The sequence below is a fragment of the Rattus norvegicus genome, chromosome 14, assembly GCF_036323735.1.
Source record: "Rattus norvegicus strain BN/NHsdMcwi chromosome 14, GRCr8, whole genome shotgun sequence".
NCBI lineage: Eukaryota > Metazoa > Chordata > Mammalia > Rodentia > Muridae > Rattus > Rattus norvegicus.
In genome coordinates this window covers 70,601,141-70,625,989 of record NC_086032.1, presented here as the reverse complement: position 1 = coordinate 70,625,989, position 24,849 = coordinate 70,601,141, and the positions used below count along the sequence as shown (strand labels likewise).

Genomic DNA, 24,849 nt, shown 5'->3' with positions numbered 1-24,849 from the left:
CTAGAACACATGAGTGAATAATTAGATCAATTTTTAATACAATGTAACTGGAGACTGTTGTCTACCTAACATGTAGGAGACAGCACTGAACCCATTTTCCCCAGACTTCTCTCTTTTATTACTTACACAGTAGCAAGCCCTTCAGAAGAAGGCAGTTTACAAGGTCCTTGGGTCTTTAGATTTGAAATCCTCTGACAAAGCATAGAGAAGAAAAAAGAAAATAGACCTTTCCAATGTCTGAGAGGGTGACCACAAAGGATAGATTCACAATTTTACCTAAAAGACTTCTGGCCAGAGCAGGCTCATCTCCCAGTTGCTCAGCACATGAGAATGAATAAATTGCTCTCTGGGTCTTGGAGGCCTCCAGCATGCATGTTAAAGGCACAAAGCATGCCAGTCTATTTAAGACCTCAGAGCAGGGCTGGAGAGATGACTCAGAGGCTAAAAGTACTTGTCGCTATTGTAGAAGACCCAGATCAGTTTCCAACATCCACATGGTGGTTCAAAACCATTCTGTAACTCAAGTTCCAGAGGATCTATTTCCTTCTTCTGGCCTTTGCAGGTACTGCAGGCACAAGATACAACCTACACATGCAGACATACAGACAAAATAGCTCGCATGCGCGCGCGCGTACACACACACACACACACACACACACACACACCTTCAAACAATTAAAACCCAGAGCAATTCCTTAGAGGTAAGTTCCAAACAGGCAAGCAAGAGCATTAACCATTCTCCCTAAGTATCTTCTCCGTCTTCCTTGGAATGCCCTGCTTTGTCCTTCCTCGTTGCTCTTACTACTGTTTATTCAGACTCTATCCCTCTTCCATCTCTTTAACCTTCCGAGCAGCTTGTCTTCTTGGGATTCACAATGTCTCGTGCGACTCCGTAGCATTTCATGTGTTATAATACAGTTACACATATGCTAGCCACATGCCTAAAGGAGTCCCTAACATTCTCCTGACATGACATGCACTCTCACAATTCCTTCTTGACAACAAAAGCTCTTTGGGTCTATGATGGTGGCAGACCACACTCTGCCTCAGTTAGGTCCTGTGGAAGATTGACCCTGCTGGTGGGAAATGGCTGGGTTTAGCCAGTGACACTTCAAGTCATAGAGTTGAAAGACGGCAACTGCCCTGCTGGCCTGGAAAGAGCAAACATCTATGTCCTGTAGGGGACACAAAGTAGGGGGCGCAAAGAGGCTTCCAGAGCTTTAATAGTCCCCCAGGTATAACCTTGGGGAAGACATTCTGTGCTGCACATGAAGTTGTGGTAACATCCACAGAATGAACCAGTTAAAAGTTTCACCATGGAAGGGGGAAGGCATTGTGAAACGCCACCCTCACCTAGGAGTTATTGACAGCTGGTGGCTACAGGGAGTCATTTTTCTTTGGATAGGGTGTAAGAACTTGTAGTTTGCCCATGACCATTGGATGACCACATCCCTGGGCACTTATGAACAGCATTAATTAGGCCCAGCGAGTTTTTTTTTAAATAGGGATATGAAATTGGATGAGAGGTGTTGTTAGAGAAATCCCAAGGGTGTTGTAGGAGTATGGGATTCAGGTGTTGAAGCTGAGAAAACTCACTTTAGAGACAGAAGCTTAAAAGCTTCATTATCTGTGCCCAGAGAGGTGGTCAGTTCACGGTCCGAACCTTGTCCCCATAGGGAGATTGTACAACATTCTTATAGGATGGGAACACAAATCAAGGGGCAGTGGGGTGGGTTGTTGCACTGACCAATCATATTTTGACACAAGGGTTAAGCAAGGAAGTTAATGTAGGTGGCTGGGCCTTATACGGGTCACCAGGTTTCAGGATCTGTCAACTTTGGTGGGAGTTAGCTCCCCTTTTGGACTCTAGTCAGGAAATTGGAGTGATAAACAAAAGAGTGGGCAAAAATGGACACAGTCAATCATGTATAGCAGGCAATGCATTTACAACGTGTGTGCCTTAGTTCAGATAACCTGCATCGTCCCTTTTGACGTTCCTGATTGGTTAACAGACAAACTGGAAACACCTGAAGATGCAGAAGAAGAGCTGGTTCTGGGGCCTGGGAGCATGAACTCATTTTGGCCCTGCCAGCATGATGGAACTTGTTCCAGAGAAGGCTGGACTCAGCAAACTGTTCCTCACAGGGGGAACGGGAAATTGATATAATCAAAGTACATTGTATCTGGGTATGAAAATGTCAAAAAATAATTTTTTTAAAAAAATTATTAGACAAGGGCTTTCTCCTTAGTACAGGGAACTGAATTCTGCCACCAACTGTTAGCTTTAACTAGTTCTAAACTTTAACTAACACCATTTTCAGCTTGCAGGGATCCAGAACCTCCCGATCATCCAGCTGGCCTGCCCTGAGCTCCTAACCCAGGAAGTTCCGAAGCAATATCATGTGTTATTTTGAGTCAGGAGTATGTAGCAATCTGATAGGCTGCCGCTGAAAATGAAAACGGCTACCAGATAGGTTGCCTCTCCTGTTTTGCACATCCCTGAACCCGGAGCTGTTAGCAATTCTAATGCACTTGACTATAACCTGATTTAAAGGTGAGTCGAAGAACAAAACACAATAATATGTAGCACACATCAGCCACTTTTCTTTTAGATTGTTTCCAATAGGAAAAAGATCAGAGAACACTTCATTGCAAGTCACTAACGACCAGAGAGCCTTGTGCTTCATAACGACAGTAACGAGAGGTGTATGTGGGGGTGTGAATTCCACTTCTAGAATTAACTAGGTAAGTTGCCGGGAACAAGCCAAAGCTGAGTCAGATGCGTTCTGTACAGATAATCGTTATCGTTATGATGTGTTGATTGTCTTTAAGTACCAGGAAGTGCATGTGTGTTACTTACAAATATGATTATTATGGTACTAGGTAAATATAGTATTCGCTGAAAATAGTAAGGCTCAGAGAGAAGAGGGATAATAGAGAATCATCGCTGTCGAAGCTGCTTTGATCGCATGTCAGGCTTGTTGGAGTTACAACCCTGGGCTATTTGCCTCCAAAGTAAGGGTTTAGTGTGTGCTTTCCTTCTGAAAACAGTAAAGGGCTTCCACAGCACATGCCACAAACTGGACCCTCCTCCTGACTCTACGGGGGTCAGCAACACCATAACACCTTAAGTCCAAATCTCTCCAGGATGAGACAAGGCAGGGACCCTGAGCTCTAGCAGGGCAACCGGCTGCATCTGAAAACTCCCTGACTCACAACAGTGAAAAGGGAGTCAAGTGTGAACTTTCCGAGCTTCGCAGATAGTCTCAGGGCCCACTGGGGAATAAGCATAAATCTTCAAATTTATCTAAAGTTGAGCAAATTCACAATGACAAATGTAACAGCTCCTCTAAATTGAAGTTCATAGCTTGGCAGTTTGGGAGGCTTGGAGGAAGTGCCAGCAACAAGCACTTGGAAGGAAATACATCTTCAGATTCACTGAAAACATAGGGAGTTACTGTGGGAGACATATGGAGGGTCCCATACTGCGTGGAGGAAGAAAGCTTGCAAATGTCAGCCTTGGAGCAGTGATGTCAGAAGGATTTCAGCAGTCCACACTGAACTGTGAAAAGAAAGGGAAGCAGGAGGCATCCGTGTGCCAGGGAAAACAAATTATTCTCAACCTGTGCTGGTTCTTACGGGAGTGAGTGAAGCAGGGGGAGGAGAGGGGCTTCTGTTAGGATCAGAGCAGGAGTCTTTTGTTTAATCAGGGATCAGGTCAAGAGTTTCCTGGTTTATGGGTGTTCAGTGGTGCAGTGGTAAAGAGCACAGGGAAGAAGAGGTAGATCTTACGTTCCCTGCCATCTCCCTTTCTTCATCACACCAAGTAGTAAACAGAACTCTGGTCGGGACAGGTAGTAAGGACGGTGTGAGATACTGGGATTCGCTCCTGCACAGCAAATATTAATTATGGGTCCCCCCCACCCCTGGCCACTTACTAAGTCACAGCAGCATGCGGGGGGGGGGGACAGAATATACTTCTCACCTCCACCCTAATCATACACTCCTGATTATAAAGGAATTTTCAAGACTTCAGTCATCATTATGTAATTGTCATTTTAACTCCTTAACCAGGTCAAAAGTGTTGCTGTTGCATCCAAAGGAGCCAAGATAAGAATCCACTGAGTGACCTCACCCCTCTTGAGAAGCCAGCACTCATGTCCAGAGTATGCGGTCTTTCCTTCCGTCACTTTTCTCTCCCCTTAAATCTAAACCTAAAACGATGCTTAGTATAGACCTCAACTCTGCCTCACACTGGAAAAAAATCCATTTTCTGATTCTATTTTTTATGAAAATTAAAACGTCATAGCAAGAATTACATAGTTTGAACTGAAATTAGAACCCATACTTGGGTATCTTTTTAGAAAAAGAAAACTGCTGATAAATGAAGTACCACATTCATCCTTCACTTCCCTGGGAATGGGTCATCGTCCCTGCTCCTCCTGAAGGCATTGAATGGAGAGGGTGTGTGCCACCTGAACAGTGCCCTGGTTGGCAAAGCCCAGCGCCATGAATGGGGGAACACAATGGAAGCACTAACTGTCAAGAGATGCCATGGGACCTTGGGAAGGATGATGCACACACCGAACAGGAAGCAGAAAACTTAGTGGAGCTTCTGCAAGCGAAGCCAATGAGACCGTGCTACAGACCAGATTGGATTTATAAATCTATGAGCGGTTCCACAGCTGGGCATGCTCATACTGAGCTGGCGGGCCATTTTCTTAAATAAGGCACAGAGCTGGTCTGACAATTAGCTTAACAGAATAATTATCAAGTGAAAAATAATGGCCGCACTGCTGGGAATCTGAATCATGGCTCTCATAATTACTGATTTGGGGCCTGGTTTTTAAAACGTAAAATAGAGTTCTAAATACTGCATTCTTTGCAGTGTCTACAGCCTGGTACAGTGTCTAAGCATAGAACAGAATTAAAGGTATAATTAGTAGTTTATTTACATAATCACTCAAATCATTTCTCTTATAGTCCTACTGAAAGGCGGTAGACAAGCATGGGATGCTCACTTATCTTAATGCAGAAAACCTTGGAAAGTTGATTATTTAATTGGTATCGAAGCTTGATATTAGAACTGTCCTAAATGCCTTAATTGGAAAAAAGAGTGGGTGCTGTCAGCTGTACCAAATGCTAGAACTTCCTCTCGTGTTCGGCAAAGAAATATTTTTATAGGAAACTTATGATGGACAATTCTGTCTCTCAGGTAGTTGACTTGAATTTGTGGAATATGTCCAGGCACCTATTAATTCTGAAAGCACATACATGGCTCCTTGTCCTTCATGCCAAACTATTTCAGGAGGTTGATTTGTATGAGGGACACAGAATGACATGGAGATATGACATGGACCTGTGAGACGTGAAGAATAGTTTCACAGATTGGGCTCATCATTCTGTTAGATGCTGAGAGCAGACATATATATATATATATATATATATATATATATATATGTATATATATATATTATATGTGTGTGTGTGTGTGTGTGTGTGTGTGTGTGTGTTCGTCATCAATGCAAACCTATTCTCCTATACCAAATGACATAGTTTTCAAAATGAAATCAGGAATAAATTAAAAACATGATTATTCGAAGGTAGGCATAAATAAGACATATGGCTTAGAAAGGGGAAGATAACTGTAATGTTTGGGGGGCTCCAGATAACGTGGAGAAGAGATTCTGGGTATAACTGTGTTCTGTGTCATAAAATGGTGTGGTTTCAGCACCATGCTATGGGGCCTCTTCTATTTCTTTAGATCTTTCAAATCCTTGTATAAATGTTGACCATTGTCAAATTCATGTCATCCTGACTTGAAGAGAAAAATAAAACATATATTTCCTACAGAGAAGTTCCCATGTAAAACTGGGTTAAAGAGGGAGTTGAGAGAATATAGACCATTATAAAAATAAACTCATCATGGTTGTCTGAAGTACACAATACTCTAGCAGGTCTTCTGAAAATAGTATCCCATAAAATGTATTCTGATGAGCAATTTTATTTTGATAAGGGATTTCCACCGTCTTAGTGCAACGCATCTGAATATAGCTTACTGTACTCATAGAAGAATGCTAATTTAACCTGACTTCAACGAACTTTATTTTTTACTCTGCCTGCATATGCAAGGTGTATTCACCACTTGAAAACTTGACATAAACACGAAGATTACTCTACATGAGTGTGTGGTAAAGAGTGTTGGAAATTGACAGGCTCACTGTGGTGCTGAACATTAAGGAAACAGTTCACGGTGTGAGGCAACAGGTGCTCTACGGAGAGGTGTGATAGGTGGATGGGGGAATATACCTGTAATCCCAACACTCAGGAAACTGAGGCCAGATGACTGGTGAGTTGGTGAGCAGCCTGGGCTGCAAGGGAAGACCCTGTCACAAAATAAAGCTAAACAAGATAACACAAAGTAAGGAAAAGTTATGGCTAGGACCTGCTAAGAGGTATTTTGTGAAGTAATAGCTTCATTGGTTCTTTAACATCTATACAGCACAAGATTTTGTTCATTCATTTTTATGTACCCAGGGCATAGAAAGTGACATATAGACCACCCTGGAGGAAGGTTAAATAAATAAGTAGGTTTTTGCACTGAAATTATGTCCAATAAGAGCCACTCAATAGGAAGATCCCAGCAGCTACTCACTCATTGCTCGGAATCACGTATTTTAAACCGCTTGATGATGTAATGAGACTTTACTTAGGAGAACACTCCAATCATGCATTTAAGGAATTTATAAGTCCCAGTGCTGAAGATGCCATTTTAGGTTTGAATTTAAATCTGAGTCTCAAGCCCTGACGCTCTTGACAAATTTGCAAGTTATTCTGTGATCTGCCTTACATTCCAGTACAAGATGGGTTGCAGGAACTCAAGATTGTGTTAGTGTGACTATTTTAAATCGTGGGGGAAATCACAGGTGCCACACTGTGCCTGCAGCTAGAAAAGCACACATATTGGGTTGCACTTGTGCAGAAGTCCATAAGCATTTATAAAAGCCTCATATTTGCTGGCTAGAGAAGTAGCTCTGGGATAGACTTCTTCCCTTATGCATGGTTGTCCCTGGATACTATTCGCAACAACACCAAAACAGAGAGGTACAAGGAGTGCAAGTGAGAGCAAGAGATGGGGGGGGGGTTAGATCAAGTATTTAAATATAATTAAGTCACAGCACTTATTAATATAAAAATAGACTGAAAGTGAAGGTCAAGAAAATTAATATAGCAATTGTCCTACATGTTGACCTATATTCTTGTAGTTGTGAACATATCTGGAATGGTTGCTCAAAAGAAAATTTTAAGACAAAATAATGCAAAGCTAACGACAGTCATCATGCTATACTAAAACATGCATATGCCCAATTTGTTCCTACCTTTGACTAATTCTAGATTTTACTTCCCCCTTTGCAGTGTGGTGCTTGTTGAAATGTATTAATTTCACACTTTTCACACCTTGAAGAAAAGATCTAGCTACTATCTCAGATTCCAAGAAATTTTGATTTATAGCGTATAGAGGGTAAATAAAAACTCACCAATCTAAAAGACTAATTATAAATATGGAGATAATTATGTCTCCGTCTTGTATAGCACTTTAAATTCATTCAAAGCACTCTTCTGCCCATTATCTTCTATGGTCATTAGTGTGGTATTTACTAGACATGAGAGGATGTAGTGTGTACTTCATCTATCGTTATGGGCACTCTGTAACTCACAATGCCAGCCATCCGAAAGCACAAATGCAAAGAGGCTCATTCCCCTTTTGCTCCTTCAGTAGGCTGTCCAGTTCATCTATTAGTGTGGGATTTCTCTGTTGTCATTTCCTGGTGAATAGTCTGAGACTTTCATGCCAAAAAATACATTGGCTAAGGCTCTATATTGATTACACTAATTTAAGAATTTTAAATAAAATGATGAAAAAAATAAACAGAAATTTTTACAATAAGCTTTTTTTTTCCTTTAAAGAGATGTCCACCATTCTCAGACAAACAGCACAAGCTTTGGGTCATGAAAAAATGAGTAAGTGAATGAATGAAGAATGAATGAACAAAACAATGAACGAGTAAAGTAACAAATGGAAATCTTTGATCCTAATTTAATTTGCTTTAAATCTACCAATGCTTAATGAACTCTGCAGTTGAAAAGGATAACTCAGTAAAATCACATTAGAGACCAGAGACCCAAAAACCACTTAGTGCAACTCATACTGTCCAGAGCCACTGAGACAATGACATCTGTGTCACTCTGCAATAGAGATACCACAGATGCACACAAGGATACATTCCTGTCATTAACTATGACAGGCAGCTCTGAGGAAACTGTTTCTTTCTTCAAAGACAAGGTTTTAAATGCAATCAAAGGCAATTTCCCTTCTTTGGCTTCCCAGTAAAGGAAATCCAGAACCATAGGTTGCCCAAACAAGTTACTCTTTTTGTTTAATTGTTTGTTTTATTTCAACCAGAACTTTAGTCTCTCAAAGTGGAACCTTGGCATCACAACTGGTGATGGACAGATGTCATAATTGTAGTAATTTGTGGGTTGTTTGTTTATATCAGTCTTCCATTATTACCAGGTTTTTCTCTTAATTGGCTATCAACTACCTAGGAAGACAGATGAGATTCTCAGGCTAACTAAAACCAGACATCCTTCTGCTCTGTGCCCTGCATTGAAATGGATAGTGAAAACCCACCTTTATTTTAATTCCAAATGTTCATCATGCCATAAGATTAATGCACTCATTTATTTAGCCATTCATTAACGCATGAAGCCATAATCCCTGTTGGCATCAAGGCCAACACTGACGTATCCCACATATGCATCTCATAATTCTATGTGATACAGACATGATTAATGTCTGAAGGTAAATACATTCAAGCAGACACAAGATGATTCTATGTGAATTGAGACCATGACACTGACGCTTTGAGAAAGAAAGACGAATACTCGGGAAATAAAATGACTTTCTGGAGAACCAAATTCTCAAGGCCAGTTGTCATATGCCTCATGAGGTGACTCAGCGGCTGACTTGCAGTCCCTGGCAACATGAAGCTGTACCTTTTTAGGTTTTAGGAGGACTCTGAGGAAACACTGTCCCTGGAAAAGGTAATCGTAGATTCTGGCCTTCATTTGCTCCCTCCCACTGTGCTGCAGTAGCTGACCCTTCGCAAAACTTTAAAACACGGCAACATCCTGCCACAGTAATTATTATGTGTGGCGTCCAAATGCCTTATGCACATTATAAGGAGTGATTATCCCAGAAATGTCCTTTTAATCATACAATATTCTATGAGAGAGAAGGTGGAGGAGAGGGAGGGGCAGGGAGGGGGGAGAGAGATATGAAGGAAATTATTTCAGAGTTCTTGTACTACAACCACAATAAACACACGGGTGGGTAAATGAAGCAACAGTGTTGAGGAGAGAGATCAAGGCTACACTGATACCTTAGGGGAACATGTCTGAATTCATTACACATTAAAACACAAGTTAAGTCTAAGTAACTTAGTCAATATTGGAAAGTCATGAGAACTTTCAGAAAAAAAAAAAACAGAGTTGGGAAAGAAAATGTGAGAGGGAAGTGGGTGAGTGGCGATTGCTCCACAGAGGGACCAATTTACAAATTCTCAGGCTACCTAATGAGGTGTGGTGACTATGGAGGATACAAGCATTCCTAAATTGTTTTATTTATGTTTTCTTTGGGGAAATTGAAATGTCCTTCTTCTTTTTTTCTTTTCTTTTTTTTTTTTTTTGGTTCTTTTTTTTCGGAGCTGGGGACCGAACCCAGGGCCTTGCGCTTCCTAGGCAAGCGCTCTACCACTGAGCTAAATCCCCAGCCCTGAAATGTCCTTCTAACTGCTACAAAGTAATGCCTTCTTGTCTTGACCTTGAGGTGGATGGTCCTTCCACAAATCTTCATTTTAGACCAGATGTGGCATCAAGGTGGAACAACTTCAATATAATCAATAATTACCAGAAACCTAAGCCTAGAATTCAAAGTATACAGAATAGTTCAAGGAACAATCAGGCAGTAGCTCAAATTGTCCTAGATTTTGATTAGGGGGAGCAATAGGCTCATTGGTTTTCAATCAAATAGCAATGGCTAAGGCTCATGAAACATTTTCACGAAGCTTGAAGTACTTTTTGATGTAGCATCTCACTAAGATTTATTTTGGGGAGGGGGAGCTACTGATGCTTTCAAAATGGCTTATTCTAAACCATGCAGCTGCGTTGAGTTCAGGGATCAACCTCAAGGCCCCCTTTCCTATGAGGAAGACCAACAAGATGACTTTTCTTATTTGTATCGCCCCTCTCAAACTTCAACCAAGTTAATGAAATGCTCTGGAATCTCTACCTCCAATGTACAGAGCTGTGCTTATGCTTAACCTGCCTTCTTTCTGCTTTCCTTTTCTGGATCATCCTGTAAAGACTGGAAGTGTGAGTGGATTTACTGGGCAGTTGACTGCGAAGAGAATCAGAATCTCACTGTAGCTGTATTTTGACTGGAACTGTACAGCAGAGAGGACTTGTAGGCTCCCACCTTCTCAGGACCCTTCAGCACCAAGCTCTACACACTGCAAGTCCCTCTCGGAAGGCTGGCTTCTTGAATGGCCAGAAGGCATAGTGAGGCCAAGGCTGTTCATTTTTGTCAATAAAAGACCCAGGTGAGTGTGCTACAAATGGTTCTAGGCTCTTTGATTATGTCGCCTTATTTGGCACAAGCCAAGGATGGTAGTATTATGGCCACTCTTGTCATGGGGAACAGAGGCTCTATCTTGTACCCTATATGGTCCCCTGGATCTTTCTCCAACAACATTTCCAAGAAAATTTTTCCTGAATGAATTGTGAGCCGTATATGTATTTCCTAAAAAAAAATTGTGGCTGGCCCTGGCTAGGTCTACTAAGAAGCCTCCAAGCAGCATGCCACTCGGATGATTGTGACACTCATGAGATGACAGAGCAGACAAGCACAGTTCTGCTACATGTGTAAGAAGAGCAAAGAAAAGCAAGATCCTTGAAGCACTGGAATCAACCTAACTTTATAATGTTCTCTCTGGACTAAAACTCTACCCTAGTTTAGTCACAATGTAGACACAAAGGGGGCTTTAAAGCTATTTGCCACCGAATCCTGAACCCTCTATCTTGAATAAAACCATTGTAATTATTTGTGACCCTTACATCTGTTAGCAAAAAAGGCATATTGATGAAATAATTTCTTTTCCTTTAATTATAAGGTACTGTAGGGATAGGGTGTGTGTATCTCTGTGTGAGTCTCTCTGTCTGTCTGCCTCTCTCTCTCTCTCTCTCTCTCTCTCTCTCTCTCTCTCTCTGTGTGTGTGTGTGTGTGTGTGTGTGTGTGTGTGTGTGTGTGTGTGTAAGGGGGGAGAGGGAAAGAGAGAGAATGCTGGCCAATTGACTTTATATTTAGCAGACAGGAGGTCTAGTGACTCCGCATCCCCACCCCAGCCAAGCTAGACTTCCATGTATCTCCCTTTACAAAATCAAAAGGATTCTTGGGGCAAGGATGGAGGTTAGCTGGTAATGTGTCTGAGGCAGACCTGTTACCCCAGCACACAGGAGATGGATGCAGTCACCCACAATTTCCCAGGCAGTACAAAGCCAGCCTTAGGCTATGTGAGATGACATTACAAGACAAAGAAAAAAAAAAAAAGGCCCACCAGTCTGCTTCCCTCTGGAGAATTTGCTTAATCTAAGGGAGATCCATGGCCCTGAAACTGCAAATCTCTACATTCCCTGGAGAGAGTGCAGCAGAGGCAAGAGACCTCAGAAACAAATCCCAAATTCTACACTTGTCCATTCTACAACTCCCCACGTTAAGTACTAGCACTTTCCTGAGAAGATGGCCTACAATTTCCACATGAACCACTACATCCCACCTGTAGCCCCACCCAATGGGATAGAGTAAGGTTAGGGGACTGGGCAGGCAAAGCAGCGGGGTCAAGACAGAGGAGGACCAGTGAGTCATCCAAAAAATTATGATACTGCTAGGTAGTTTCTGCTGGAGTAGACCCCAGTACATGTTGGAGAGTTTAAAAATGGAAGCAGAGCACTGCCTGGGGATGAAGTACACCTGGTGGTCTAAAGAGCTCGGCTGAGGCTTGTTCTGCCACCCATTCCACTTGAAGAGCTTAACAGTTCCCCAAAAGTCTATTTTCTTGTTCACTCACTCAAAGCATTACCGAACACCAATTATGATATGTGCACTCTTTCACCAGCCTGTGAATTTAGCACTCGCCAAAAACTCTGTCCACCTGGAGTTAGCATTAGAGTAAGGGGTAAGCAACAGACAAGTAGCAAGTACATATTGCAGGATGGGGGCAACTCCCAGCTAGGACAATTTATAACTGCAAGGATCCTCTAAAGACACAGATGAGGATGGGGATTTGAGGCTGTTCTAGTGAAGGCTGTAAATCACCTCGGAATATTTCTTATGGTTTAGAGTGGATAATTCAGAAATTTTTTTCTACAAATAATAATAATAATAAAATCTAATGGGTAAGTCTTATTTTTCTACCAGAAATGCAAAGAATTCTGTTCCCTGGCAGTTATCAAGGAAAAAAAAAATCCTCGGCTTTGAGCACAAGGACAGCCAGACATCTTCCCAGCCTGGCGCACGGCGCCTGCATCCAGAATGGGTTACGGTGGGAAGGCTTGAGAGTACCACATAAACAGCATGTCAGATGTTCTAGGCAAGTTTCATCTTCTCTGTATCCCCATCCTGGGCTGTCAATCAGCTGTCACTCGACCGCACATCAGCCGGGTGCGCACATCACCAGGCTGTCAGCGAGACTGCTGATGAGACTCGGCTCCAGCCTGTCAATCATCTTTGTTTCTCTTCTCCATTCGGGAAATATTTTGGCTCAGAGAAACAAAGAAACCTGGGCAATGATGGTTCACAGTCAAGAATTTCCTCCTGTGCATGAATATGACTTGCCTAGCACAGATCCTGCCTCACCCTGGGTGGTGTCTGGATATCAGATCAACAGAGGGAACAGTAGGACTCTGTTTCATCGGCGCAGGCTTTAAGGCTGTAATTCTAGTTGATTCTAGTTGTCCAAGCAGACCCTTCCAGAGTTCCCTACTGGCAAATCCCAGGAACATAAAATAATTATAACTTGAAGTTATCTCTGCCTCAGAAAATAAATAAATGACTGAGTGAAAAAAACAAGACAGTGTGGAGAGTGGTGGCTGCTTGGGTAGAATTTAGTCACTATTGGCTCAGTTGCTGAGGAAGGAAGATTGCTGGACTAATGAATTTCTTTAGTTCCTTGCGCCTTCTACAATACTGCTCTAGAGCCTGCACTGGCTTGGGGCACTCACCAGGGGAAAGGAGAACGTCTGTGAGGTTGAAATACCAACGTGGCATGAGACATAGATCATTGTCTAAAGAGCCCACAATACCAAAATCTAAGTAGATTTCCTAAAACAAGTTACCGCAGGATAACAAACCCATGATGGTTGACTCTCTCCTTTGTTACCCCACCAAGTCACCACATGTGTATGTTAGCACAAAAAAAAAATTGGTTTGTCACGATATAGAACGAGATAACACCAGATTCTTTAAAACACCCTTATATTAATACCAAAGACACATTATTCCCTTGTGGAACATACCCGGCTGCTGCCAGTGGTTTGAGCTGTTTACCATGAGCCTCTCCCTTATCAACTGTCAAGAGCTCTGGAAAGACTGTTTCATGCTATGTAAGTTCCATCATCATCTCAGGGTTTGTGCTCTGGGAACGTTTTCCTCTCTGACGGGTTTGCTCACACGAGTCCTGCTGATCGGAAAGTGTGTCTCTCTCGGATGTAAGTGACCATTAATTGCGTTTGTGTTGACGTATCTACAGTTCTTGGTCTGATAGTACAACCAGCAAATCTGATGCCTGACAAGTTGGCTGAACCTAATCAGGACAGATCAGCTGTTACCCAAGGTGCCACCGGCTGTAATTTTGGGATCCTTACAGAGTTATCACTCGCCAGAAAGACAAGGAACTATAATTCTGTCAACACTAATCCGAAACTGTGTGTTCAAAGCAGCTGGGACTTCCCCTGTGCTTGAGAAAAGATAGCACTTGTCAAATAACTACCTGAGATCCCGGATAAGCAGGAATAAGAGGATGGGGCTGATACTGTGATGGTGAGGGATTTTGTTTATTTTTTTTAAAGGAAACTTCCCCGAGCAGAAGCATGAACCCTTAGGCATAAAAGGGAGTAGCTGACAAGACACATGCCAAACCCTTATCGTTTTGCTGCCTGCTTTTCATTGGACAACTTGGTGCATATTTGTTCCACTCTCTAAATCAGCAAATACCCCAACAGCCTAAGCCTCCAAAGGGAGTCTCACAGTGGTGCCTTGGACTGCTGCTCCTAACAGTGCCTTGATGGGAAGCAAGCACACTGTCGGGAGGCAAGTCAGCCTATCACACTCCTGTCCTCTCCTTGCAGCCAGAAAAATAAGAGGGAATATTAGGAAAATAAACTTCTTTCTTACTGTATCGCTTTGGTCCATCTTCCAAACAAAATGAAAGTGTTAATGTGGCATCATCTTCGAAAAATTCAGTGGCAAATGCATCCCACCAGAGGTTGTCACTGTCCTGCAAAGAGACAGGTCATTTATTTCATAGGCAAAGGCAAAAGCAGTGCATATTTCAATAAATACAAAGGAGAAGGAGTGTGTGTGTGTGTGTTTGGGGGAGGGGAGAAACAAAGAAAACAAACAAACAGAAACTGTGGCTCCTTACTTAGCATACGATATGTTTATGAGTGTTCTTGGAGGGGATGGGTAGTGTGTAGACACTTTTCAAATTAATTGCTTCAACTGTGGAGCAAATTCCAGTTCACTAGACAAACTAACACCAATTCAAACAACTAAATATTAACTCGAGGAGATATTTGGAGAAATGTTTAAAACATGCTCTGCAATGCAATGATTGTGTCTTCATGAAAGGGCGTTTGTTTAATATGAATATATTCAAGATTGTGGCTTTAGTTGCTTTCTTTTGCTGTCTGCTGTCTTGAGACTCCATATTTAACAGTGGAAAACACAAAATTACAACCGTGTTAAGGATGGACTTTTTAAAATTGATTTGATGAAATAAGGATTGTACAGTGTTTCTTTTTATATAATATTACTGTAATAGACATTGCAACACACACACACACACAATTATGCAGAAGCAACCATCTTATGTCTGTAGATTTTTTTTGAAGAATACTTTTAAGGCAATAACTTGTTTGTTATTAAAACGATTGTGGAAAATAGAAAAGTTTAGGAAAATGCAGGCCCTCCACTAAGTCTGTTGCTCTTCTGTTAACTGTTTTCCTTGTTGTCTAGAAAACACTTTAGGAAAGATGCAGCCAAAGGCCACTCAAATAACTGCTGATCCCCAAGGGATGAGGGGAGTCACAGCAGAAGCTAACACAGTGTCCAGTTTAAAAAACAACTAGCGTTCAATTTACCCCCAATTCTTAAGTACAATCTTTCTCCAAAGACTGTCTGCTCTGGTCCCAGGCTGGAGTAAGATGGCTACCTGTCAGATGGGGAGGGATCTTCTCTATAGTCCCCAAGACTGGGACCTGGAGGAGACACTGCAGCCTCCCAACTGACCATTAAGCTGTTCTGATTAAGAAAACATTTAAGTTCTTGTCACTGGAATGCCTCAGGAATGAGCCTCCATTCCTTACAAGAACAATTAAGAAGCCTGGGAAGATTGATGTTGCCCTCTCCCGCAGAAAGGAAGGAGCTCAGACAAATGAATGTTTCTGTCTCTTTCCTCTGGATTTCACCCAATAGCCACATTAAGGCCAATGCTTTTCTGAAGAAAACACAACAGTCAATACAAAACAACCCCAGGACAGTGAGCGGATCCTCGTTCAAACTACCACCCTGTTCTCCTTTCTAAAAATATTTTATTAATCATTATTATCCTTGGTACCATATGGGCACACATCTGAATTAAAAGATGGATTCTGCCCTCAAAACCCACTAGCAGAACACCAAATAAGCAATGGAAAGACAGCCTTGACCATTCTGAGACATTTCCAATGCACAACTCTATGTTATGGAACTTTCTAGAACATTTAAAAAAGTTTGGGAGTTTAAAACTAGAGAAATCAGTTTGGAAAATAAACCTTATTGGGAATGCTGAACTCAATGGTTTATCTGACTTTAAGTGGCTCTGTGTGTGTGTGTGTGTGTGTGTGTGTGTGTCCCCTAGTGGTATTCAACATAGACCAAATGCTATTCTGGCTCCTTTTCCTGTGTCCTTCTATCTAACCCACGAATCTCTTATACTTGTTTTTACTTTGCTTTCCTCTTTGGCACAGGGCTTAGCTTCCTGAGATCAGGGGCTTAGTTTCCCTTCTGCATCCCCTTAGCCTGCAGAATACTGTCAGACCCATGGTATTCCCTACAGAAGAGGTTACACGAATGTAAGTAGCCACTCATATCATTGTCTGTGCTTTGCATCCACAATAACTAAGCTCTCAGCAGAAAACCTAACTTCAGGTATGCTCAGACGCAATACCTGAGGGTGTCTAAGATGTCTCTCTGCCTCTGTGCGCCCACAGCCACACCTCCCTAACCAGTCTTGGTTAGAGAAGGGAGAATTCCACATTAGGAAGAGAGAAGAAGGAAGAGCAGGGATATCCTGCCTTAGGCCCCATTCTTCCTCTTGCTCTCTGCTTCGTAGTGTAGGTTTGTTGGCAGAAATCAACTAGGTACTGTAGCACTGGTGGAATTTGCCCTTCCTAGCTATTAGAACTTGGGTGGTTTAACTGACCTTAAAAAAATGTCAATCATCACAACCACAAATGTCATCAAAATAATATCCACCTGGCGGGGTAGCTGTGAGAATCAACTGGGTTAGGGGCTTTAGAGTTCTCAAAGACATAGAATTTCATGAAGATCAAGAAAATGCCATTTCTTTGCCTCTGTCCACCATCTCTGCATCACTTCTAGGGCAGGAGCCACTCCATGTTCATAAGAACTGCACCAGAAAATGAATTCTATGGAACAATTTATGAATGACCAAGTTCCTTTTCATGTTTCACCCATTTGCAGCCCATACATCGGGCTCAGGCATTTAGTGAACAACCTGAGTGGAAACTAGAAAGCCACAGTTTTGCCTGACTCATTGGTTGGAGGTCCATAGACTGGATTAGGTCTCCCCATGCATTTTCCTGTGATTTGACTTTGGTCTCTGAGAGATCGGCTGCAACATGAATCAGCTGAAGTGAGATTGTTGGGAGAATAGATTAGGCTTGGGATAAAATAAGGTTGAGAAAATAAGGTTGATTCAAACCAACTGCAGAAGAGTTAGTGTGCAAGGAGTATGGTACGTCAGCTGCACAGAGCAACTGGTGTTGTTACACATCTTCAAAGAACATGCACAAATAGATATGGAATATTTGAGCTCCTATTGCCATGCCCATGAGATACTAGCATTTCTGCTGTCTGAGTTAACACTTCTACTGTATCTTACCTTACCATAGCCCAATATGGGAAACTCACTGGACAAAACTGTCCAGCTAGCTTCATTGTTTGTTGACCTTTTGTTTCTTGGATGATTTTCAGCAGTCATTTAAAATCCTTTGCTATGTTTTCAGTGAGCAAGATGGCCTAGTAGGTAGAGGTGTTTGGCATATAAGCCTGGCAACTACATTCAATCCCAGAACCGACAGTAGGAGAGAACTGACTCTTAAGAGTAGTTCCCTGATCTTTACATGTGTGCTACAGCATAAACACTACTGCTTTCACACGGGAACACACACACACACACACACACACACACACACAAATAATAGTGATGATGATGATAATAATAGTTCTTAAAAAATTCTGTTTCATTTTAAGTTAGAAAAACATATACCTACACATTTTTGATTAATCTTTAATTATAAGGATACAAAGATTTATGTAGGGAATGAAAAAGAACTGGAAGAAAAGCAAAAAATAAAAAAGAAAGAAAAGAAAAACATTACTATTTATTAGGCATAGGACAGTCCTGTTTCGGCTGTTTATAAAGGAAACTGTGTAAAGCCCACACACTGAGCCCCCTGGGTTTAGAACAGGACCCATAGCCCAGTGTTTCTAAGTGTTTTACGTGCAATAAACCACCTTGTATTCATAACTGCCCTAATTGCTTCCAACAAATGGAGCTCATGGCCTTATGGGAATTTGTGTCGTTAACCTCTGTGTCACCCTAGCTTGAAAATATAAACTCTGTCTCTTAATGGCTTAATGACTTTCGCCAATCCACCTCTTTGCATGTTTGTTGTTTTGGTAAGGGAACACTAACCCTGGTGGTCTGTGAGGACAGAGAAGAAAGCTGCATGTAGTGACTGTTTGATCAACTCTGTTCTGAATATTCATTATGATCTCATTTGATGCTTACCTCATTTGTAAAGAAGAAATCTAAATCCCCGAAATGTGAAGCTGCTCCATAAAACCTATCAACAGGACAGCGGTGAGAAAGTTTATATACAGTCTGTCCGGTTCCAAAGCCACGTGCTCCTTTCCCTTCGAATTCTGCTGAGATGGTGATTTTTTTTCACTTTGAAATGGAGCTAGCAGGAATTTGGCATGCCTTCAAGGATGCTTCTATGAAGATGCTTCCTCCTCTGGCCTTTTATGGATTTGGGGACCCTCTCCTCTTTACACTATTTTTTTCTGGTACCCACTTCTTTTTTTTTTTAATGACTGCTACAGCTCCTGGAACTGGGTGGCAATCTTGTAGAATCAATTTGTGTACCAAAGGGGCTAAGCCTTCCTACAAATGGAAGATTACCACCACAGTGACCCCTGCTGAAAGAAATTAGAACCCTTTCCCAAATAGCTAAGAGTATGAACTGGTAGAAATGTGGCTCTTAGCTCTCTGGCTACATCAGGAGTCACATGGTATGGTGTCATTCTTAGGGACTGAGAAATCTGGCAAATATCAAACCTTGTTCTCCACCTCGGATTCCCCCTGGCCTAGTGGAGCTTGTCAATTTAGCCCCGACTGAAGAGCACACGGGAAACTGCTGTTGACTCATGGCCTTGCAGCGTGCATAGGCCCAGTCCTTACTGTTGCCCTGCAGTGCTTTAGGAGGGGCACTGGGCATTGGTACCTTCATATCCTTGGCCAGATTCCTTCTTAGAAATGACTAATGGAGAGAAGAATAAGAAACTGGAATGAACATGTGAGGTCCTACCACATCCAGTGAGTACTCCGATCCAGGAGTATTGTAAGAATCTGGGGATTCTGGGTGCAGAAGCTGGGGATGGAGGCAGTGTTTATGTCAAGACTTGGCACTGCACTATAACCTCTCCCTCCCCTGACCCTCCCACTCCCACCTGCCAGGGCCACAGAAAGGCAGGGCCAAAGTTTGCATTCAGGCAGAAGCTTCGAACCCTGCCTCTCACTCACACTGTCATTCTGGAGCAGGCTCTTAGGTATGCTTCCTTATAGCACATGAACACGCTACTGACCACATTCTAATGAGCAGGCTTTACTTACTCTAAAGACTAGAGACAGAGCACAGGATCATGAAGATGGAGACTCATTCTCCTGCACTGACAAATATTCAATGACAAGCTGGATTCCTTTCTAATGAATTGAAATAAATAAAAATAAATGCCTACGGTCTTCATACCCTACAGTATATTTCTCTCCTTCCCCTGTGGGCAAGTTTCTGCTAAAAAGGAACAGATCTTGCTCACTCAACTCTAATTTAAATGCCTACTTAATTACATGATGTTCAGTTCTATTGTTTTCAATGTTTTGTTTAAGTGCTAAAATACATTATTCTCCTTTCCTTTAAAGAGGAGTTTTTATTATTAACGTATTCACTTATTTAGTCATTGTAAATTATCTAATTTATTAAGAAAGAAACAGTATTTGTTTGCTTGTTTGTTGATTGTATGTACGTGAAGAAGGGCCCACAATTGCCACATCACATGTGTGGAGTACAACCTGTGGTCCTTTTCCTTCTTCCACGAGGCTCTCAGGGATTGAACTCAAGACATCAAGATTGTCAGCAAGGCTTTTACCTGCTAAGCCATCTTGTTGGGCCCACAACTCTAATTGTTTTGTTTGTTTATTTAGTTTATTTTGCTCTGCTGGGGACCATACTCAGTTCTGTGCATGTTTGGTCACGTGTTCTATCACTGAGCTACAGATCCAGCCCTCAATTATCTGGTTGGAGACTCATCCACTTTACAGACACGACTCTTACTGTCTTATATTAGCCACACACTAATGCATGAAATGATTGTATTAAACTTTATGTAAACATTTTCCACTAACAATCTCAAACATCTTGACACCATGACTAACAGTGACAACGTTGGTGGCAACATTTCTGTAAGTGTGTAAGAGTTTCTCAGGGACAAATATTGAAGTAGCTTGGGCTTGGGGAATACGCTGGACTATTCTTCGGTCCTTTGATTAGGAAGACCTTGGATTTCACTATTAAAGACTTCTAGTTTGATGGATGGATGCACAGGTAGAAATGAAACAGAAAGAACCTGTAAGTGATGGGTTTCTAAGTGGGATCAATAGAGAGTGCAATGGAATTACAAAGAAGAGATGGGCTCTGCCAGGGGGGAAGAACATCTACATCTATGTGTCCAAGGTGAAGCAACAATGGAGCAGAAGGATGATTGATATCTAAAGAAAGTCTGTTCTTGACTCAAAGGAGAGGACTATGTTAGGAGCTTTGTTAACCCAAAAGGGAGACATAGCTTGGCACTGTCGAGAAAGCCAAGTGCATCATGGTCCTGTGCAGTGACCCTCAGAAGAGGAGTGATGGGATTCCAGCGCCCTAATTTACATGCAGGTCTAGCTATGCACACCTAGCTTCTGTTCCAGGGACCTGCTTTTCCCAGCAAACAGGCAGTTTCCATCCCTGCTGTTCTTTGTATTTGAACTCCCTGGCTAGTGTTTAGTGGATATTCCAGGTAAAACCTGGATTCCTTCCCCAACCCTAGAAAGCTGTAACACCATAGAGCAACTTCCAGGCAAATAAACACAAAATTAACTAGGGCGGAAGACTGACAGGGGCACTACTGTTGACAATGCTCATATATTTTAATTAGGTAAAAATACCATCGAAGCTCCTCTATCCTAAATAATCCCCCATATGCATTTAAGCGATTAAAATTCTTATTCCTTTTGTCCCATTCACAGGTGAGCCCAAGTCCCACTGACAGCCAAGTCATACATCAGGATGAGAGACACACTCATGCCAAATAGCAGAAATGATCCTTAATTATATTAAAAAAAAATCCACAGAGGTATTTGCTCCCATCCCGGATACTTTCCCATTCCCACTCTGTCCCTCTCCACCAAAAACATGATCTTGGTACTGGGGATGCCCCCCGGCATCTTTAACTTAAACACTGACAGGTTACGGGGGATTTTTGCCAGAGTAATTATTTTTCAATTCAACAATAATGAGAAATTACCATGGCAACCACTCCTCACGTGGTACACATATAGCCCCCTCCAACGAATGAGCTACACTTAAAGCATCTGCTCCTTAAAAATGTGTGTGTGGTTTAATTAAACTAAACCAGGTCAAAGTAGAGAGTGTTATGTAGGGGTCCAAGAGCAGGGAGGTGGGAAGGTTGTTGAGTGGCTTCAGTATCCTGCCGTCTAAGCGGTAAGACTCCCTCATGACACCCTGTCCTGTGCACACATACTGGCAGCACTACACTAATTTGTACCTTACCTGCATTTCAGTCACTCCCATTTGCACACATCAGCTAACAAACTGAAGACCGAGTGATCGGGTCACCCTTGGATTTCTAAATGTCTTTGTTGGCCCCGTCCTTACACTGAGATAGGAGACAGGAAAAAAAAAAGTCTCAGAAACTGCCTTCTGTCTTAGTTTCAGTATTGGATTGTTTTTGTAAGACAGTGTCTCACTGTGTGGCTGAGGCTCCATATGTAGCCCAAGCTGGCCTCAAGCTCTTAGCAATTACCTCAGTTTCCTCAGCTACTGAGGTTATAGGTGAAAGGCACCATGCTGGCTAACTCTTTCTGCTCTCTTAATCTCTAGCTATCTCTTTTCTTTTATTTAAAAATAAGCCATATTTATTCAGAACATGTTACTAATAGTGGTCAACACAGAACTCTGTAGCTGCCACTGTTCTGAACTTTCCCAATAGTATAGGTTCTTAAAGCCTATAAGCAGATCCTTCCAATGCGTCTCCTTACAGTGCCCATTTCACAGATGAAGAAACCAAGACTCAGGAATTCAACACTTGTGGGCAGTTATACAGCTAGTCATTTCAAAGGAAGAACTCAAATGGGGGAAGGTCAGAGCCTACATTTGGACTCTACACTACTCTGTAGCATACCTTTATCCAAATATTTCACAAAATAACCTCAGTTGCATGAAATTCCACTTAATATTAACTGTGCTGAATTTGAGGAGCTTCCCTATCACATCTCAAATAGACAACCCAAAGCAAGGCTATTCATCACCCTTACAGAGTTTGTGGCAACAGAGAAACAAAAGTATAGTGGTAGGGCCATCTTTCCTTGCTAGCTCCGAACTTCAGAAGCACAAAATTGATAAAGGCAAGAATTTTAAAGCCATTATCTTCCTTATTCCTTTTCCTCTCTTCCCCCCATCTCTTTCTTTCTTACCTGTATGATATTTTAAGGGAGACGAAACCTTCCATGGTTTCATTCTTCTCAAATTCTCAACTCTGATTTTGTTTATTCTCAGCTAAATTGTATTTATTTGATGGTAAATGTTTGCTATCGGCTTAACAGACATCCTAAAACTGCATGTTGCCATGACAGTGAACTCTCCCTGTAGACACAGCATCTTGGAATTTCACTCACAATTCAAGGCTTTCCATGGAGAATGGAGTTGCTTTATTCAACCCAATTCAAGTAGATGCTGCTGTGGGAAAGAGTCAGCATACAAACCACAGAAAGCCCTGGCTTGGGCCCGTATGTCTCTTCAGTAAAAGATAGATCTGTTTCTTTTCCCCAGAAAATACGTAAGGAATTTATGCATTTCCTTTTCCAACTTTGACTCGGTAATTTGAATCAGAATTAATTATGAACATTCCCATAACAAATGTTGCATTGCATCATCAAAAAGTTGTGTGTGTGTGTGTGTGTGTGTGTGTGTGTGTGTGTTTACCTCCCCTTTGCCACCAGACTTCATCACAGTTGGAAGGAAATAATTGTTCCTTTTTATATTTGGATTCCCGTCGAGTTCTTACAATCTCTACTTGTACCTTGTATTTTACAAAGACACAAGACACTTGGCAGGTGTGTAACCAACAACACAAGTACTTCTATTCACAACATGTGGCCTTTAGTCTTCACAATGTCCCTCTCAGGTTAGTGACTTCCAGAATTTTGCGGAGAAACTTTAATCCCCAGGATATTTAAAAATGGGCCCAACCCCCAAGTGGTGTATAGTCTAACAAAAATAAACCAATACCTGGCATGAGAACCCCTTTCAAGTTGTTAGTAAGGAGAGCCCAAGAGACCACCTCCCCAAAGAGTATATATCACTGTTGCCCTTGATGGTTTCTCAGAGGTTGAAGACACCATGAACACCAACTGGACATAAGATCCAGAGGAACTGAGCTAGATCTGACCTGGAAAATCTCCTCCCAGAGGACTATACTGAGTGATGCTGTACAAACTTCTAAGGGAAGAAAGCAACCAGTGGCCCTACCCATCTGTGTACCTATGAACCACAATGGCAACCAGCATGGCATGATAACACTATGGAGCAACAATGAGACTCATATCTTGTCCATAACCAACAACTCTCTAACTGGACCTAGGCATGCTCAACAGGAAGGAAATCATGCCTTGTACTGGAAACCTGACCAATTACTGGAGGCTAGTGAGGTCATGGATCTTAGGGGAGAACTTCTTACTGTCACCCCATTAAACTCGCACAATACCTAACTGCATTTAAAATATTTATCATTGTACCCACAAATAAGTGTGGCTTTCACTCCTCAAAGAACCTTCTCTTTACAACAGAAGGAGATCATTACGAGAAACCACAACTAGTCAAAATACTGAGAATACATGGTTGTGGAGTGCCCAGCCCCAGTAGATGAATCTACAACACAATTCCTGCACCTAATATCCAGAAAACCCTGACAGACATGCTAGTATGGTAGAGAGAAATCTCATGGGGCCTCACTAATGGACAAAGAAATACTGGCAACTAAAATATTCTAAGACCTAGAGAAAGAGCCTTTCCCAAGAATGGGCACACTAAGTATTTATTTAATGCCACAGGTCAATCCTGAAATACAGGTAACAATGAAAGACCAGGCATACAGTAGGGGTGTGTGTGTGTGTGTGTGTGTGTGTGTGTGTGTGTGTGTGTGTAGCAATAACAAAGAAAAAGAAATCATGACTGAAACAGCAAGGGAGTGATAAATATGAGGGACAGGAGAAAGGAAATAGGAGATGGAAAAGTACATAACTGTATTTTAATTTAAAAAGAAAAAAGAAAAAGATGCAAAGTCCAAGGCCAATTAAATGGCAATGTGGGGGACTTGCTGGGCCCTTTCTGTGTAATTTATTTTCTTATTTTATGCTTAAGCATTGAAGAATGCCATTTAACATATCAAAAATAATATACAGTAGACTCTATGTGAATCCGTCTTGCAAATGATCCAGTGATGTGTCGTTTTAGGCACATGGGTCTCCTAGGTGTGAGTTCTGTAGTGGGGAGCACCACATGTCAGATGACATCACACCCTGATGCATTAAGGTCGAGGTGGTAGAGATCCCATGGTGAGGCACTACCTTATAAACTGAGAAGAACTCACTATGGGCAGCGACCTATCCT

The 24,849-nt window shown here is 41.9% G+C and overlaps 1 protein-coding gene and 1 long non-coding RNA gene across 14 annotated transcripts in view; one reads left to right on the top strand and one right to left on the bottom strand.

Moving 5' to 3' along the window:
• The window catches only part of Ldb2 (LIM domain binding 2), a 321,331-nt gene that overhangs the window by 184,584 nt on the left and 111,898 nt on the right, over positions 1–24,849 (bottom strand). For all 13 annotated transcript variants that reach the window (XM_017599112.3, XM_063272933.1, XM_017599113.3 and 10 more), the window contains exon 2: positions 14,510–14,612. In XM_017599112.3, the coding sequence (XP_017454601.1) occupies positions 14,510–14,612 (103 nt within the window). The remainder of the gene's footprint in view (positions 1–14,509; positions 14,613–24,849) is intronic.
• LOC134481760 (uncharacterized) lies at positions 2,288–5,854 on the top strand. The gene is made up of 2 exons (XR_010057533.1): positions 2,288–2,554; positions 4,075–5,854. It is a non-coding gene; the product is annotated as an uncharacterized LOC134481760 (long non-coding RNA).